The following is an 18544-nucleotide window of genomic DNA, read 5'->3' as shown; positions in this document are numbered from 1 at the left end:
TAAACAAACAGAAGCTGATTCAGGTTTTGAGTTCTGACATGAAGTCATGTTTCTCTAACAAAGCAGCTCGTCTCCAGGCTCACTGCCAGAAATGAACTCACTGACTGAGGCCCTGTGAGGTGAACACATCCACCGGCCGAGCAGATTGTCAGTCAGCCAAAATAACAGGAAGTGACAGTTAAGTTTTGAAGATGAATATTTTCACTGTTCGCACTTGGGTCTGACTTCAGTATTTGATGATCTACAACTGCTGCAGTGGAACGTGAGAATGATGACGGATCAGAGGACCTGGTGAAGAATATTTTGGGGTTTGTAACTTGATTTAAGATTTAAATGAAATGTTTAAAATCTGCCTCTGGAGAAATGAATGGGATATTTCTATGATTTTAACATGTAATTATTTAAAATGCTGCAGTGAAACAAAAACAAATATTCAACAAAGGAAAACGAAACAAAAATAGAAACTTGTCTGTTTTAAACGACCTTCATGGCTGTTCCAGTATAAATGTCAGTATAGATCACGTACATGACGCACTTGAACGCACCATGGACAGAGTTTACAAGGTGGACCTGAAAAATCTGTAAATTAACCAAAATTATTTTAGATTTGCAGGAAAATGATTAAAATATATTTTATTTATAAAACCCAGTATCGCAGATCAGTTTGTCTCAGAGACTTCACAGCTCATCATCTCTCCGTCCTCAGACCCTCACTGATGTCTTCACACTGTTCAGAACTCAGCTGCTCGCCTTTTAACCAGAACCAGGAAGTTTGATGACATCACACAGATTTCAGGCTCTTCACATCAGTTTGTTTCAGGACTGGAGGAGGCTGAAATCTGTGTGATGTCATCAGACTTCTTGGTTCTGGTTAAAAGGCGAGCAGCTGAGTTCTGAACAGTCTGAGGTCGTTAAAGGGTTTTTAGATTCAGACAGAAATAAAGTGTGGACGAGCTCAGTGATGTGTTCAAACACAAACTATCAAACAGGACACAGGTGCGATGTGATGTGACAGGTGACCAGCAGGGGGCAGTGACAGGTGACCCAGGTCCATAAATTCTCTCATTATGATGTCATGATTTACACGAGTCACTGATCAGAAAGTTTAATCAGGTTTTTATTACCAACAGCACAGGTGTTTCTGTGACAGGTGGAACACCTGTATGACAGACAGGTAACCTGTCGGTCGTCTTCAGACTGCAGCAGTTTGACTGAACTGATGGATCTGAAGTAAGGAGACGAAGTGAGACAGACAGCGTCCACAGAACACCTGAAGCACAGGAAGTACACAAACTGTAAACACAGGTGTTCACTATTTACCTGTCCTACAGTTTTTATTACAGGTGAGTGTTTACCTGGTCACAGGTGAATGTTTACCTGGTGACAGGTGAGTGTTTACCTGGTGACAGTTGTTGCAGAGATGTTTGTTGACTCGGTCGCTCAGTGTGTCTGAACAGAAGCTGCAGGATTCAACATGACGAACTGCAGAACAACAGAAGAGGTTAGAGCCTGATTCAGCTCACCTGGAGCTCAGGACAGACTCAGGTAAATGAAGGTGTGACTGTTGTTGATCAGTTGATGGGGCGCTCTCACCTGTCGTTCTGATGCAGGTGGTGGAATCAAACACTTTCCTCAGGAAGAAGTTCAGATCATCAGAACAGAAAGTCCAGACGTCACCTGGTGAACCTGGACAGGTGAGGACAGATGAAGACAGGTGAGGACAGATGAAGACAGGTGAAGACAGGTGAGGACAGATGAAGACAGGTGAAGACAGGTGAGGACAGATGAAGACAGGTGAGGACAGATGAAGACAGGTGAAGACAGGTGAGGACAGATGAAGACAGGTGAAGACAGATGAAGACAGGTGAAGACAGGTGAGGACAGATGAAGACAGGTGAAGACAGGTGAGGACAGATGAAGACAGGTGAGGACAGGTAACATCCTGTGTGTGCTGGAAGATTTATATCAATATCACAGCGTCCACACCCACTCACCTGAGGTCGTCTCACAGACACGCTGCAGATGATCATCAGTGTTGCCATGGAAACAGGACTGGGCAGTGTTGGTGTCCAGCTGGCAGTTGAAGCAGTTTACTTCCTGTTTCCTGTTCAGTTCAGTCTGAGGAGAGAATTTATTGAGAGCACAGCTCAGAACTGAGAAATGAACCAGAGCTGCTGAAAATTGGTCAGTGAACAGTTTGAACCACTGACAGACGTCTCAGAGGGCGACTGATAATCTGAGCCGACACGTCACCTCATGAGTAAAAACCTGCGCTGTCAGTGTCGACCTGTCAGTCATGAGATTAATGTCTGAACATGATGCATTATGTGTTAATCACGTGCTGCTATTTCACCTCAGCTTGTCTGTCAGAGGTTATAGACGGCTGAGTTTTAAAGGTACAGTGATGATGATGGTGTCACGTGAAACTAGACGACCTGAGGAATCCGATGGCACCAACCACGTCATGCTCGCTGCTCAGGAAGGGTCTTAAATAACGCTCCAATTTTAGGTTAAATTTCGGCAAAGGAAAAACAGCATGGTCATTTTCACAGAGGTCCCTTGACCTTTGACCTCAAGATATCTGACCTCACGATACCCCCCCCCCCCCCTTCACACGTCAGTCTGTCCTGTCTGATAAAGGCTAAAGAAAAAGACTCAGAGACACTCCAGGTGAGTCTTCAGGTGACTGACAGGTCGTCTCACCTGAGCGTCAGCTGTGATCCTCCACTGACTCAGACTGGGGTACAGACGGGAGCTTTCACCCTGCTGTGGAGCTCTGTCTGCAGGGACACTCTGGACCTCTGTCCTCTGGGTGTCTGTCCTCTGGGTGTCTGTCCTCTGGGTGTCTGTCCTCTGGGTCTCTGTCCTCTGGGTGTCTGTCCTCTGGGTCTCTGTCCTCTGGGTGTCTGTCCTCTGGGTGTCTGTCCTCTGGGTCTCTGTCCTCTGACACAGCGGAGTCTGATCCTCAGACCTGAGTGAAGGATCTGTTCGACTGTTTCCAGGTGAGAAAACCTGACCTTCGTATGGAGGAGCACTTGGACACCTGACGGAGGATGAAGGTCTTTTATTAACTTTGTTAAGTGGTCAATAAATTTAAATCACCTGTATGAACAAGTCGTCTCACCTGGAGCAGACGCAGGGGGTCAGCAGACAGTACCTCCACGTCTCTGAGTCGGTGTCCGACATCCTGATCCCAACAATGATCACCTGGTTATCTTCCTCCTCCTCCTCCTCCTCCTCACTTTCCTCCTCTGTCCCCCCCTCTACCTGCCCCTCCTGTCCCACCTGTGGGGAGGGTGGGGGAGGGGGGCGGATGTTTTTGCTTCTCTGCAGAGCAGCTTCCACCCAGAGACGGGACAGAGGCGAGGGCAGAGAGGGGGTGGAGTCAGAGGACCTCCAGCGTCTCCCCCCCAGCAGAGGGGAGCAGGGCAGGGAGCAGGGGAGCCTCCTCCTCCCCCTGGGGTGAGGAGAGGAGGGGGCGGAGCAGGCGTCTCTCATCTTCAGGAAGAGTCGGGCAGGAAGTCCAGGGTAGGACACTGATGGAGTGAGGCTGATGATGTCAGATTTGAGATCTGAGGTCAGCTCCGTCTGCATCTCGTCACCTGTCACCTGTTGTACCTCTTTTTCCTGTTCCACCTGTTCCACCTGTTCCACCTGTAACGGTGACCTCCAGACAGGAAGTGGAGCTGATATCGTAGTTCTGTAATGTTGTCGTTGGACATCAGAGACTTCCTGTTCCTGTGAGGTGTCTCCCTGCAGGAGCTCCCTGTCAACAAAACAAACACACACCTGTCTGTGTCTCAGCTGAAGCTGTGAAGGATTCTGGGAAATGAAGTTTGATGGTGTATCTGTCTGTCTCTACCTGTGTGTCTCTACCTGTCTGTCTCACCTGAGCATGCTCAGTCTGGTGGTCTGTATCAGATCAGATTGGATCAAACCTCCATCCAGATCTCTGAAACACAAACAACAGAATGCTCACCAGTAACACCAGTCAGACCAAAGTCACATGACTCTTTAAATACTTCACCCACATAATGTGTGTGTGTGTGTGTGTGTGTGAGAGAGAGAGTTTCAGTTTGTATTCTCTGGAAGTTTTATGTTGGATCTGTGGAGAAAACTGTTCATGGTCGTTCCCATCGACCAAAATGGAAATAAACACTTTTCCTTGAACGACAGACCGGTTTCTCTCCTTCACAGTTCTCAAAAATGTCAGAGAAACTTTTTGTCCAAAGACTCAATCACTTCATAGAAAAACACAACTTACTGATCGGCTTCAGATCAAACTGTGACAGAGCCAATAGAACAAATATCCACAGAAACAGATGATAAAGAACATACGGTCGGAGTTTTCATGGATCTAAAAAAAAGGATTCGACTCGTCTGAGCACAGACTGTTAATGAGTGAACTGTAAAGATAGATAATCAGAGGAGCAGCTCACCAATGGCTCAGTAGCTACCTTGAAAACAGACGTCAATATGTGCAAATAACTGATTCACTTGTTGAGGGTTACATGTGGAGTCCCACAGGGGTTAGTGCTGGGTCCACTACTGTTTACACTGTACATAACTTATATCTGTGATGTGTCCAAGTTGTTTCATTTAGTTTTGTTTGCCGATGATACAAATTTGTTTTGTTCTGCTAAAAAAGTGGAGCAGCTTCTGGATCCAGTGGAAACAGAATTAGATATTTTAAAACCACTGTTAAACTTTAAGAAGCTTTCACTGTTATTATGTAATGTAAATAAAACTAAATATATAATATTTGGAAAACTAAAATAAATCTCACTAAAATAAATATACACATGCAGTTATTAAACTGAACACAGGGTGGAGCATCATGTGTGAAGGGCGTACAGGTGAGCGCCAGGTGATGAGAACCAGGTGTGGAACAGGAAGCAAACAGTTTGTGTATATAGGTATGTACGTATGTATGTCCATGTATGTCAGATGATCAGATCTTCACTAACACATGACTTTAACTGGAACATTACAATTTAAAACCCTTTGGCACAAACGATCTCATTCACAGCTGACTAACGTGTCTGAGCAAATGTGTGTGTTTGAACGTTACTCAGGCAGCGCTCATACACACATGTTCAGCTGTGCTCAGTGAGCTTCTGTCAGACGACAGGGTTTTAAATCAGAATGTGTTAAAGGTCCTGCCACAGGAAGTGAACAGGAAGTGATGTCAGTTTTCTGTTACTGTTAAAGGTTTGATGACATCATCACCTCTGGGTGGAGCTCAGCATCTCCATGACGACAGGGACATCATGGGAGGCCTGCTGTCTTCTCTCCGGGGTCAAAGGTCGAATCACCAGCTCGTTTTCTACTTCCTGTTTCTGTAAGACAGAAAGGTAGGTCTGAAATGTGGACTCAGTGTGTCTCAGTGTGTCTGAGGTCTCACGTGGACTCAGTGTCTCACGTGGTCTCAGTGTCTCTGGGATCTCATGTGGACTTGGTGTGTCTGAGGTCTCACGTGGACTCAGTGTCTCACGTGGACTCAGTGTCTCTGGGATCTCACGTGGGCTCAGTGTGTCTGAGGTCTCACGTGGTCTCAGTGTCTCACGTGGACTCAGTGTCTCTGGGATCTCACGTGGGCTCAGTGTGTCTGAGGTCTCACGTGGACTCAGTGTCTCACGTGGACTCAGTGTCTCTGGGATCTCACGTGGGCTCAGTGTGTCTGAGGTCTCACGTGGTCTCAGTGTCTCACGTGGACTCAGTGAGTGTCAGGTTTTAGATCTCTATTGAATCTCAGTCCTCCACAGATCCTGCCCGAGGACAGAAACACTCAGAGATACAGGAGCTGAGGAGGGACACTAAACATCTTCAGTGTAACTTTATATAACACCAGTAACACCAGTCAGCATCTCCATGACGACAGGGACACCAGTAAAGAGAACAAAGGAGTCTCCTCTGTGTCACATGTCAGATCATTTACTGTGTTTAACTTCAGTCCTCAGGTACTCAGGTGTTTACAGGTGTTTACAGGTGTTATATTAATTAAACATATTTAAATACAGTTACTGTTATTAGAATTCATTTTTATTTAATGTCGTTTTATTTATTATTTGTTTATTATATAATGTTAGTGGATTTGTTTTTCTGCATATTTATGTTTATATTTATACATGTTTGTAATTTTATGTGTTAGTGTCAATAAATATCAGCTGATCATCAATACATTTATTTTGATCTGTTCCTTCAAACACAGAGCTTCAATAATTGATGTGTTTCATTTATAATCAATATATACACAGTATGAAATGTACAATAATAATAACAATGTTAACAAAACAACAACAACAATAATAATAATAGTTTTTACCTTCTTTGCTCTGTTGAACCACGTCCTGATTTTATTCATGGCTGCTGAAAATCTGTGCTGCTTCTTCTGTCTGTGATTACACTCTGTTAGTTTACCTGTGCAGGTAGACAGGAGGACAGGAGGTGGGCGTCTCTGTTAGTCTACCTGGGCAGGTCTTCTCTCCTCATCACCAGACAATAACTACTCATTTTAAAAAGATGTTAAAACATTTGAACTGATTCATCAGAACTGAAGTTGACTTCCTGTCTGACGGCTCAGAGGTTCATTCAGCTGATAATACCTGTGTGCTTTCACTGAGGACATATTTATAATGCAAGACTGTTAGTTGTAACAGAGTGTTCTTACACAAGGTGTTATTAATAAAGTCATCATAAAACTTTTCTACACAAACAGCAGCTCAAAGTTTTTTTTAATTTAATAAGAAAAAACAGTTACATTTTGTTAAATATCAAAACATTTTTAGATCATTATTATTATTATTATTATTATTATTTGTAAACGACACCTGTATATTAGATATGTGTATATAATATATAATAAATTAATGCATGTAAGATGTAAAATATGATTATTTATTTATTTATTTTTTCATGAAATGCTTTGGCAACAGCACATCTTTGTTCATGCCAATAAAGCTATTTGAATTGGATTTAATTGAACTGAATGGACAGACAGACAGACAGACAGACAGACAGTATATATAATGAATAAATGTATGTCACATAAAAAATAGGATTACTTTTATTTGTATTTACTACTTTATTCATTGTTATAAAACCAGTCATGAACTTGAGGTGTTTTTCTGTATCAGATGTGATCATGTAGTTGACACTGTAGAACAGCAGGGGGCGGTAACGATCCTACAGTCTGGTTACCAACTTCCGGTACAGAAGAAGAAGAAGAAGGAGGAGGAGCAGGAGGAACTCCTGAAACAGGCGGTAGAAGCTAACGTTAGCATCATCTGTCCGACGGAAACATTTCAGTCGGTTTATTTTGATGTTTTAATGTTTAAATGTTTAAACGTTAACGAGCCGCTAACGGCTAAGTGCTAACAGCTAACTGCTAACAGCTAAGAGAGGAGAAAACACAGTGACGGTGAGTAGAGACGGCTAACTGCTAACTGCTGGGACCGGTGTTGTGACAGAATCTGTTTCCCATCGAAACTTTGACTGAACGGTGAATTTTACTCTGACATCAAGCTCTGACTGAAACTCAGCCACATGATACATATCTGTATTTAATTTGATTTAAATGAACGTGAAGCCTCAGAGAGCCGCGCGACAGGAAACAGTTTGTGAAGTGAAACAGATTTTACACAACAGCAGCTAACAGCCGGTGAGACGGGTTGAATCAACGATGTTTGAATGAACTGGTGTTCAGATTAAAGGGACAGTTCAGAGTTATTTAAGTGTGGCTGTGTGAGGTATTTATCCACAGTCAGTGTGTCACAGACAGCAGGTGTTAGTCAGCAGTTTGGAGAATCAGGCAGGAGACATGGAGGCGAAACAATGTGCTGCTGAGGACGAGTCAAACACAAAATGAATTTAGAGACCTGAAAAAAAATCCCATCTAAAAAAGTCAATATCAGTTTAAGTGTAGACTGTACACAGAGTGTTGTCACTGCTTCACCTTTCTGTCAGACAGTTATTTACAACAGGAAACTGAAGCTGTTATCTCTGCTCTCTTCACAGCCAGACTCCAGTGATAAAACCAGTGATTTAACACCAGTGAACTCAGGAGCTGCTGGTCTGCTGCTGCCTCCATCAGTCAGTGTGTTTGTGTCACTGTGTGACTTTGGTGTTTAAAGGGTTAATTCAGATTCACCAAAGTCACACAGTGACACAAACACACTAACTGATGGAGGCAGCAGCAGACCAGCAGCTCCTGAGTTCACTGGTGTTAAATCACTGGTTTTATCACTGGAGTCTGGCTGTGAAGAGAGCAGAGATGATGTTAACAGCTCTCCTGTTGGATCAGGCTGTCTGACAGAAAAGTAAAGCACTGAAAATACTCTCAATATATCGAACAGTTAAACTAATAAAGATTATTTTTGGTGGCTAAAACAAGTTTTGTTTCTGACCCATCCACAGCAGCACATTCCTTAACTTCCATGTCAGACTGCTTCCTGTTTCTCCACAGTGGGGGTGTACTGACTAACATGGAAACAGCTCATCACTGACTCAGTCTGGCTGAAAATGTGTGTGTACATTACTTTTTTTGGGATAGCGGCCATATTAGTAACATGATAATTGGAGATCAGAATTGATATATAATATGATTTAAAAACATTTTCAGTGTGTTTCTAATGCATAAAAATATCAAATAGAGAACAGGTTTGCCAAATAGTTTTTAGAAAACTTATTTTAGGTGGCTGCCATCTTGGAAATATGGAAATTAGAGGTCCTGATGCATCCAGTCAAAAAAATAAACAGTCCAGTGTGTTTGTTGTATCAAAAACCATCAACTAGACACTCAGCTTGTGTTGTAGCTCGTCTGGTTCTAAGGTTTAAGGTGCAGACACACCAAACCGACATCAAAAATCTAGCGGCGGCGCTAGAATGAAGGCTGACAAAGTGTTTGACTGTGTCATTGTGTGTTTACTGCACACATGAGGAAGCTGTTGACAACATGTTTGTTATCAGTCTCATATCTGCTCCATATTAATCTGATCTGAGAGCTGTTTATGCTTCTGTACAGCGCAGGAGGTGAAACACAGTCTGAGGTGTTTGCAGGTCATGTGGAGCAGAGGAGGAAGGAATGTAGTTAAAGTACTGATATGACAGGGTGAAAATATTCCAACACAAGTCAAAGCTCTGCATTGAGAACTCTCTGAAGTCAAAGAGTGAGCACAGAGTACTGACAGTGAACGTCATGTAGCAGTGAGCTGTTTCCTTCTCATGTTTCTGTATGAATCCTCCTGCTGCATTAATGTGTCACTTTCCTGCCGTACATGTTGAACTCCTTTACATCCTGTTGGGTGGGTTAATGTACAGACATGCATCATGTGGCTGTCCTGTAAGAACCACGTATCTCTAAAAGTCAGAAAATTATTATTATTATTTACCAACACATAAAGGAACATTTCATCCTTCAGTTTATCACAAACAGTCTGTCTGTGTGTTGACTTGCTGTTGACATTGTGCGCAGGTTAAAGTTTTCTGAGTGTCCTGTGTGTGTTTCCTCTGCAGAGTCTCTGGTGTCTCTGATATGAGCAGCTCTGTAAGTTTCCTTTTTCTTCTCTCATCACACTCAGACTGAACTCAGATCAGTTTATCTGCAGCTGTCAGTGAGGACAGAAGCATGATGGTTTCTGCTCAGCTGACCTCAGGTTTCATTGACAGCTGACACAGTGCTCTCAGTAGAGCTCAGAGCTCCACCAGGTGGACGGACAGATGTTCACTCTGCTGACGGAGCCGCGGCGCAGATTGTTCGTCCTGCCAACAGGCACTGTGTGTGACACAAAGACACATTTTAATTATCAGGATGAATTCATTGTTGATGACTAAAACGCAGCCACAAATCTTTGATCCATGTCGTCCATATCTGGACTGTTAAACAGTGTGAAGTGTGTCTGAAGGCTGCAGCACAACAACTGAGGAGCTGCACTCGGTGGAAATGTCCCTCTCAGCTCCCTTACAGTCAGGATGGTGACAAAGATTTAAAAACATTAACATTAACATTAAAATAGACTAATTGATCTGGCAGGGTGCATAATTTTAGTGAATCATAACATATCAGGTTTGGAATTGATCTGAAGATTCTCCGGTTCAAATCTTTTCGGTGGGTGTCAGTTTTTTAACCACGACGAAACAAAACGTGTCCTGGAGCAAACTGGAGTCAGGCTCGCTGTTTTCAGCTGAGACGATTTCTGTAAAACTTTAGGCTTCTACCAGCTGGTTAAAAGTAGTGATGAGTCAGCAGGCAGTGAGTGTTTCAGGGGCCGTGCGCATACTGTGTATTCTTTGTGCCCTCAAATGAATTGTTTTCAGAGCAGACGCCTAGCACGTGTTCCTGAGTTGTTTTTCAGGGCGTGGCGGCTGCACCCATATGGAGCTACATTGGGGTCAAATGTTTTGTACTTGAAAAAATAAAATTTGAAACTGAAAATTCATGTGTTGATCTTGAATTTTGAAAAATACAACAATGTATTCAAAATAAAAATAAGTATATGAAATGTTTTTTCAGGTTAAATATAATTTTGATTCACTTTGGTAATTCTTTTGAATGAATAATTTATTTTCACTTTTCACTTCCATATATATTTTAACATTTGAGGTCTTATTTTTTTCAGCTGCATGATTTATCTTTTCAGATTCAGATCTTATTTTTTACAGTTTCAAATCTTATTTTTTCACTTTAAAATCTTTTTTTTTTAACTTTCAGATCTGTTTTTTGAGTTTCAGACTTTTGACCCTGATGTGGCGTGGGGGGCGTGGCATCAACTGAGAGGGGCGTGGAATCTTGAGTGACAGTGCCTTCAGGGAACGTAGGAACTAAAAAAATTCTGACTCAACACTTACTTACACCATATTCATGTGACTGGCAGTGTAAAAATTGATGCCAGTGACAAACTTCCATTTAGAAATCTGTTTTCAACAGTACTGAGCACCAATTGCGGTATAAGAGCCATAAATTATGCCAGATTTTGCAGATCAACAGCCACATTTTAAGTGCTGATATGTCTGATTTCCACATAGCACTGTTGATGCTTCCACATCCAGACGTGTCCCCTGGATGAAACCTTTGAGCTTGGGGAAAAGGAAACAATCCTAAAACACCTCCCTACTCACCTGGTGCCACAAAAATCACCTGGAGCCAGGTCAGGTGAGTAGGGAGGTGTTTTAGGATTGTTTCCTTTTCCCCAAGCTCAAAGGTTTCATCCAGGGGACACGTCTGGATGTGGAAGCATCAACAGGGCCGTGATGATGGAGCTGTGAAAAAGTGTGTTGTCACAAAAACGACCCCTTAATACTTGTTATGATTTCCCAAAGCTTAGTTAACATTTCTCACCTGTGTGCTGGATGTATGGGCTCCAGCAGATTGACCCGACCGACCAGACGCCATCATCGCAAGCGAAGTGGACACTACGCTGCGTTCACAGTGCTATGTGGAAATCGGACATATCAGCACTTAAAATGTGGCTGTTGATCTGCAAAATCTGGCATAATTTATGGCTCTTATACCGCAATTGGTGCTCAGTACTGTCGAAAACAGATTTCTAAATGGAAGTTTGTCACTGGCATCAATTTTTACACTGCCAGTCACATGAATATGGTGTATACAAGTGTTGAGTCAGAATTAGTTTAGTTCCTACGTTCCCTGAAGGCACTGTCACTCATGATTCCACACCCCTCTCAGTTGATGCCACGCCCCCCACGCCACATCAGGGTCAAAAGTCTGAAACTCAAAAAACAGATTTGAAACTGAAAAAAAAGATCTGAAAGTGAAAAAAAGATTTGAAAGTGAAAAAATAAGATTTGAAACTGTAAAAAATAAGATCTGAATCTGAAAAGATAAAACATGCAACTGAAAAAAATAAGACCTCAAATGTTAAAATATATATGGAAGTGAAAAGTGAAAATAAATTATTCATTCAAAAGAATTACCAAAGTGAATCAAAACTATATTTAACCTGAAAAAAATGTTTCATATACTTATTTTTATTTTGAATACATTGTTGTATTTTTCAAAATTCAAGATCAACACATGAATTTTCAGTTTCAAATTTTATTTTTCAGGTACAAAACATTTGACCCTAATGTAGCTCCATACACCCTGAGGTAAACAGAGTTTGACTTTAGAACGCAGCAGTGCGCACTGTGTGTCATGTGACAAGGACCAACCAATCACAGCTGACATATCTTTCCTTCTTCAGTAAATATCAGTGTGTGATAAATATGGAGGAGAAGTTGATCATGTCAGTGCAGAGCTGTCAGAGCGTCACATCTGGCCCACAGACACACAGGAAGTAGATCAGCTCTGACCTCAGGGTTTCAGGTAAACAGGCTGTGAGACGTGCTGGTTATGGTTGTTTTGCATCCTCAGACGCAACCTGTCTCTACGCTCTTTAAAGCTGGCACAAGAGTCGCACACCATGCCCGACCTCATGTTTTCCAGGCGGTGAAAGACACTGTGTGCGGCCCTGACACTGTCAGTGAAACAGGTTCAGCAGCTGAATCACTGAACCAGGAGAGGACCAGCATACAGCTGTACACAAGTATGAGGCTGATTGGTCCAGTAGTTTGTGAGGTTAGCTGCAGACGGAGACAGACAGACAGACACACACACACACACACACACACACATCATCATCATCACAGCTGTGATGTCATCAGTGTGTCGTTGTGATGTGTGTTCAGGTTCAGAGGAAGAGGAGGACCACAGGAAGTCCTCTGGTGTCCAGACCCAGCACCAAGACCAGCAGAGGGACAAACACTCGGAGGACGGCCAGCAGAGCAGCCAGCAGGACGGCTGATGGTGACCCTGACCCCGACCCCCCCACAGAGACTGTTGACGTGATGGACAACACAGAGGACAGTCAGTACAGATCAATACTCTGTTATTGATTATCAGAACAAATCAATCATGACTCAGTCTATAATCAGTAACTGATGTGTGTTCAGGTGTGGAGGAGGTGGTGGATCTGACCTGTGAGGGCTCAGAGGCTGCCGTGGTCGACCTGACCAACAATGACTCAGTGCTGGTAACAACACACAGTGACACACAGTAACACACAGTGACACACATCATGCACACACACAGTATTGTGTGTGTAGTTTGTTGTTCTTCATCACTGTAACTGAACCTTATATGATTTCCATCTGTTTCCTGTTTTCCTGCTGTGTGTCGATCCAGCTGGTGGACGAAGGTGAGACTTTTTTCTGTCCACATGTTGCCATGACGTCTCATTAAAGGAACAGTCCAACATTTCTCTGGGTGTCCTCAATCAGGTCCTCAGAATAGGAGAGTCACAACAGGAGAGAGTTACGTTGTCAGCAGTGATGAAGACGACGACATGCCCTCTGTCCTCAACGCTGCAATGATGTCCTCTGTACACAGCAACAGCTCCTCCAGGTAATAAACTGATCCCTGCTAGCATTACCTTTCAGCCAGGTAATACACTGATCCTTGATAGCCAGGTAATGGATCAGTCCCTGCCAACATTATCTATGACAGCCAGGTAATAGACTGATCCCTGTTAACATTACCTTTCTGCCAGGCAATAGACTGACCCCTGTTAACATTATCTTTCTGCCAGGTAATACACTGATCCTTGATAGCCAGGTAATAGATCAGTCCCTGCCAACATTATCTATGACAGCCAGGTAATAGACTGATCCCTGTTAACATTACCTTTCTGCCAGGCAATAGACTGATCCCTGTTAACATTATCTTTCTGCCAGGTAATAGACTGATCCTTGATAGCCAGGTAATAGATCCCGAACACCATTATCTTTAAATCACAGCCAGGTAATAGACTGATCCCTGTTAACATTATCTATGACAGCCAGGTAATAGACTGATCCCTGTTAACATTATCTATGACAGCCAGGTAATAGACTGATCCCTGTTAACATTACCTTTCAGTTAGGTAATAGACTGATCCCTAACACCATTATCTTTAAATCACAGCCAGGTAATAGACTGATCCCTGTTAACATAACCTTTCAGTTAGGTAAGAGACTGATCCCTAACACCATTATTTTTAAATCACAGCCAGGTAATAGACTGATCCCCTCAGTAGATGTGTGACAGTAGAAACCAGTAGAGTCTGTGTGTGTGTTTCAGGTCGACCCCGGGGACGATCAGCTGTCCCGTGTGTCTGGACTCGTACTCTGAGGTGAGACTCAAACACACCTGTCACACACCTGGACAGCAGGTGTAACCCTGTGTTCTGATTGGCCGGTCGTTGTTTCCTTCACAGATCGTTGAGAGCGGCCGATTGGTTGTTTCCACTAAATGTGGTCACGTGTTCTGCAGCCAGTGTCTGAGAGACGCTCTGAAGTCATCACACACCTGTCCCACCTGCAGGAAGAGACTGACCCCCCGCCAGTACCACCCTCTCTACATCTGACATCACTCTGACATCATCATTACACACCTACACCTGTACCAACCCCTCTATGTCTCTGACATCATCACACACCTGGCCCCTGACTGTACCGCCCCCTCTACATCTGACATCGCTCTGACATCATCATCACACACCTACACCTGTACCACCCTCTCTATGTCTCTGACATCATCATCACACACCTGAGGTACTGTTGGGTGTTATATTTTTTGGTGACATCATCAGTGACGTCATCAGATGTTTTTGCTGCTGAGTTTTTTTTTCTCAGAGACAGGACTGTGTTTTAATTAAAGAGCGACTACACATGATTATTGATTTAATGATTGATGATATATTATTGATATATTGAATATATTTGATATTTTGTTTATTTGTTTATTAGTTTGTTGTTTTGTCTCCTGTTTATTTTCTATTGTCAAAGTAAAAATAAATTCTATTGAATTCTTGAAAGTTTGTGTTTTCACTTTGAAACTGTGATGTCATCATAACGGGAGGAACCAGGTAACACTCAGGTGTCCTCACCTGTGATCAGGTGGTTTGGATCTGTAATAATTCTCCTTCACTCAGTGTGTTTCCAGTCACAGTGAAGTGGAGCTCCAGTTCCAGCTGGACGAGGACATCTAACTGGCCTACTGTCCTTGTCCCAGTATACAAGCACGGGAGGGGAATCCATTTATTGAGCCAAGTATGTGCGACTCCTCTACGATAGGTGGAGATATGCCCCCTTTCAGCTTGTTAGTATTGGACCTTTTTCCTGTTGACCTATTACGTCACAGACCAAACAATGGACAAACAAGTTAGCTACGGTTAGCTAGCAGCTAACTGCTACCATGGTGGACAACTTTACAGCTCTGTACATTTGGTCCGTCCAAAAAGTCACGGCTCTGGATGTAGATTTCTCCATGTTGTTACCGGCTTCTTCTTCTCTTACACATTTAATGCTATTGGACTTCCGGGTCAAAGCCCGGGGCAGAAACTGTGGAGCATGCTCAGAGCGCCTCGGCCAGTTTGGGTCTGATTGACTGTATACATGCACACTCAATCACACACTGACATGTGTGACTGAGTGTGTGTCTGTGATCAGACCAACACAGCTGTGATGGTACACAGTCGTGTGTACAGGAAGTACAGCAGGGGACCAAGAACGCAGCCCTGAGGTGCTCCTGTGTGAGGGATGAGGGTGGAGCTTCTCTTCCAGGTGAGACAGGGTGTGTGGAGGATGCTGCTGTAGAGTCTCTGTAGATCGGTTGGGTCAGTCCTCACCACAGAGGTGACAGCAGCTCGCCGTCGTCACTCAGGCAGGTTGGTTTTGTTTTCTTGGTCACAGGACTGATGGAGGACTTCTTAAAGGACGTGGTTCTGACACACTGAGCCTGTGGGCGGTTTAATATTGTTGTGAACGCAGGTGTTAGCCGTTCAGCACCTAGTTTGAGGACACGCCCACTGTTACAGTCTGGATTGATTGATTTTGGTCTTCAGCCACGTCTGAACGCCGTACAGCAGTGATCCAGTGTTTGTTCTCCTTGAGGTTTACATGTAGGCGGAGCTTCATGGAAGTCTCCAATAACAACGAGCGCAGCGTCAGGATGATCAGCTTCAGAGTGATTTAGGAACATTGTCAGAGCGACTCTGAGCGAGGAAGGTTCAGAAACTGGTGTGGTTGACCCTGTTGTAAGGTGTGATGTGATTGGTTGTCAGAGACACGCCCCTCTGTGAGGCTGGAAGGTGTGAGGACACCCAGTGGACATGAGATGAACTGCAGACTGTGTCAGTGTTAGTGTGATCACTGCTGATGAAGGCTGAGACAGACTCAACTCATCACTGCTGCTCTGACCTCACATACCTCAGTGATGATGTCATCATTTTGTTTCTGACGTTACAGCGTCAGGTGCTTGTATCTCTGATTCATGTCCTCACTGTCGTCCAGTGTTTGGAGAATATTTCTGTGACCTCTGTGTTCCCACCATTTTCTCCTCTGATTCACAAACTCTTAAACTCCTCCTCCTGCTCCTCCTGCTCCTGCCCCTCCTCCTGCTCTGACTGGTTTCTCCTCAGGACCTCTTTAAGGTCTTGTAGAAGCGAAAATCTGTGCCTGGAAGTGGGCCAGATGGCTCCCGACCTCGTCCTCTACTTTTCTTGTAGATCGTCCTCTGAGTTGATTTTAGTATCTTAGGTTCAGTTGGCTGACACTTAGAGAAACACTGGAGTCAAATAGAATCTGGTGCAATCGAGTTTAATGTGTTCACAAGCTTCAACACACAGCTCATGAGTCAGGCTCCGGAGCAAGACTGAAGTTTCACTTTCTGCGCTCTCCCCTTTATGCTGGTGAAGATTCGAGAGAATCTCCACCCTTTTTCTTTAGTCCTTCCTACCTGCGTTCGAACCTATTGGTGGCAGATCTTTTTCTTTTTAGCCCTTTTCCGTCTGGTCCAAATCTATTGGTGGCAGGCCCCTTGGGCCCTTGTCCAAACATGACCTAATGGTGTAATCCCTGGGCCTGGAAGTCCCCAAATTCTCCCACCATTAGGTTCGAGCCTGGTTTCACTTGGGGACAACCTGGGGACTTTCTCTATACAATCCCCTGTGCTTTCATGCAATGTGAACTCTTAGAGTGTGTGTCCTGCAATACAAACGTTAGAGTGTGTGTGTGTGTGTTATTATAAAACAGTACATGGTGTGGTGTATGTGTGCTCTTCAATGTGAATACATAACCTTGTGTTATGAATACATAGACTTGTACACCAGTGTTTTATCACACATAGATGCATAACAAACAGTATTATAGGAACTTATACATAAGACATGGTTATATAACCTTTACTCTTAATCAACTTATGCAGTATAACACCTTTACCTGATTAAAGATTAAATCTTACACTACAGTCTGAGACGCTCTGTGAATAAATTTTATCTTTACCAGGATCAGGTCTTAACATTAAGGGGAAATTCGCCACTTGGAGCGACTCTGTGTACAAGGAAGCTTTGTGAATATGACCCCTGACCTTTACATAGATCTGCTGCAGGTGAACTGTAGACAGATGCCATGATGATGACTGATGTATGTTCCCCTGGTCTGATGCACTGTCTGCATGTGAGTGTCAATAACTGCAGATCATGTGAGCAGCGCTTCAATATTCCCTCAGTCACACCTGACCTGAGTCTCCATGAAGCATACGCCTCCTGTTTTGTTTCCAGAAGCTTCTGTTCAGTGAGGTCCATGTGTCACAGCGAGTCACCTGATTGCATGAAGCCGTCTGATATTAAAGGATCAGCTGCAAAGTTTGGGTGAATGAACAACATTACAGTTCCTCATATATATACAGAATGAAGTGAACATGACTCATCAGTTTATATCCAACAGTATGAGTTGTATCAATAACATGAATCTGTGTCTGTATCAGACAAACCTGCAGTAACAGTAACAGTAACAGAGAGCCTGTGTTCGCAGGGAGGACGCCTGAACTTCATCTTGTGACTCTGAGTCACTTCACAGAGCCGCTGACTCACCGTCACCTGACTCGGACTCTGCTGCTGATTGGCTGCTGGCTACAGGATGATGTCACATCTCAACAACTTCTGGAAGTTAAAACAAAACAAAACACAAAAACACAGTTCATACATCCTGAAATACAAACAAAGAGCTGAGTGTCATTAACTTCAGCTCAGATGAACTTTATTGATCCAGCACAGGAAGATTTAAAGAACAGAGGAAACTTATTAATTTAAATACTGATTCTATAAATCTGTTGTTGTTATAAATAATTCAGGATCAGTTTGATTCAGCATTTCACATGTTTAGTGATGTGTGTGAGAGTAAAGCTTCATCAGTATAAACTATCAGCACTGACACAGAACATCACAACAAATAATAATTCAGTTAACAGCTGAATAAACAGATGAAATCTGTTACTGTTAACATTATTGATCATATTTTAACATTTTGATTTTGTCTGTGACATTTAGCTGTAATTAACAACAACACGTCACCTTGGAAACAGACTCCATTAAATAATGACTCGTCTGTTTCAGCCTGTAAGTTGATTTATTGAATCAGATGAAAACTGATCGACTGTTTGGAAACTGATTCATCAGTTAAAAATATGTTTTTTAAAAAGTTTCTAAAACTGAATCTTTGTGACCTTTTA

General features: G+C 43.2%; 2 protein-coding genes across 5 annotated transcripts; one reads left to right on the top strand and one right to left on the bottom strand.

Annotated features, from left to right (window-relative positions):
- Positions 1–879: 879 nt before the first annotated feature.
- Positions 880–18010, bottom strand: LOC117258709 (uncharacterized). Of its 4 annotated transcripts, none has more exons than XM_078169599.1 (11): positions 17807–18010; positions 17554–17671; positions 6326–6420; positions 5230–5339; positions 3890–3952; positions 3125–3766; positions 2704–3043; positions 1995–2118; positions 1594–1686; positions 1400–1482; positions 880–1270 (listed from the first exon to the last, which is right to left on the bottom strand). In XM_078169599.1, the coding sequence occupies exons 2-11, from the start codon at positions 17570–17572 to the stop codon at positions 1193–1195; spliced, it is 1647 nt and encodes a 548-aa protein (XP_078025725.1). In that variant the 5' UTR covers positions 17573–17671; positions 17807–18010; the 3' UTR covers positions 880–1192. The 4 variants fall into 4 exon arrangements, with proteins under 4 accessions (XP_078025725.1, XP_078025726.1, XP_033485704.2 ...); XM_078169600.1 differs by having other exon boundaries at positions 17554–17635; XM_033629813.2 differs by lacking the exon at positions 17807–18010 and adding an exon at positions 9649–9772 and having other exon boundaries at positions 17554–17795.
- On the top strand, positions 7221–14849 carry rnf4 (ring finger protein 4). Its single transcript, XM_033632698.2, has 8 exons — positions 7221–7420; positions 9514–9544; positions 12685–12862; positions 12949–13028; positions 13181–13193; positions 13276–13399; positions 14114–14165; positions 14250–14849. Exons 2-8 carry the CDS (start codon positions 9533–9535, stop codon positions 14397–14399), a joined length of 609 nt encoding a protein of 202 aa, XP_033488589.1. The 5' UTR covers positions 7221–7420; positions 9514–9532; the 3' UTR covers positions 14400–14849.
- Positions 18011–18544: the final 534 nt, after the last annotated feature.

This window comes from Epinephelus lanceolatus, chromosome 7, assembly GCF_041903045.1.
Source record: "Epinephelus lanceolatus isolate andai-2023 chromosome 7, ASM4190304v1, whole genome shotgun sequence".
NCBI lineage: Eukaryota > Metazoa > Chordata > Actinopteri > Perciformes > Serranidae > Epinephelus > Epinephelus lanceolatus.
Note: the sequence above shows the minus strand (reverse complement) of the source record. Positions and strands in the feature narration are given on the sequence as shown.

Coding starts and splice junctions, on each gene's coding strand:
- rnf4 (XM_033632698.2), top strand. Junction 12,863..12,948: donor GATGGACAACACAGAGGACA/GTCAGTACAGAT, acceptor ATGTGTGTTCAG/GTGTGGAGGAGGTGGTGGAT. Junction 14,166..14,249: donor GTCTGGACTCGTACTCTGAG/GTGAGACTCAAA, acceptor TTTCCTTCACAG/ATCGTTGAGAGCGGCCGATT.
- LOC117258709 (XM_078169599.1), bottom strand. Junction 3,767..3,889: donor ACCAGACTGAGCATGCTCAG/GTGAGACAGACA, acceptor TTTTGTTGACAG/GGAGCTCCTGCAGGGAGACA. Junction 1,483..1,593: donor CACCTGCATCAGAACGACAG/GTGAGAGCGCCC, acceptor GTTGTTCTGCAG/TTCGTCATGTTGAATCCTGC.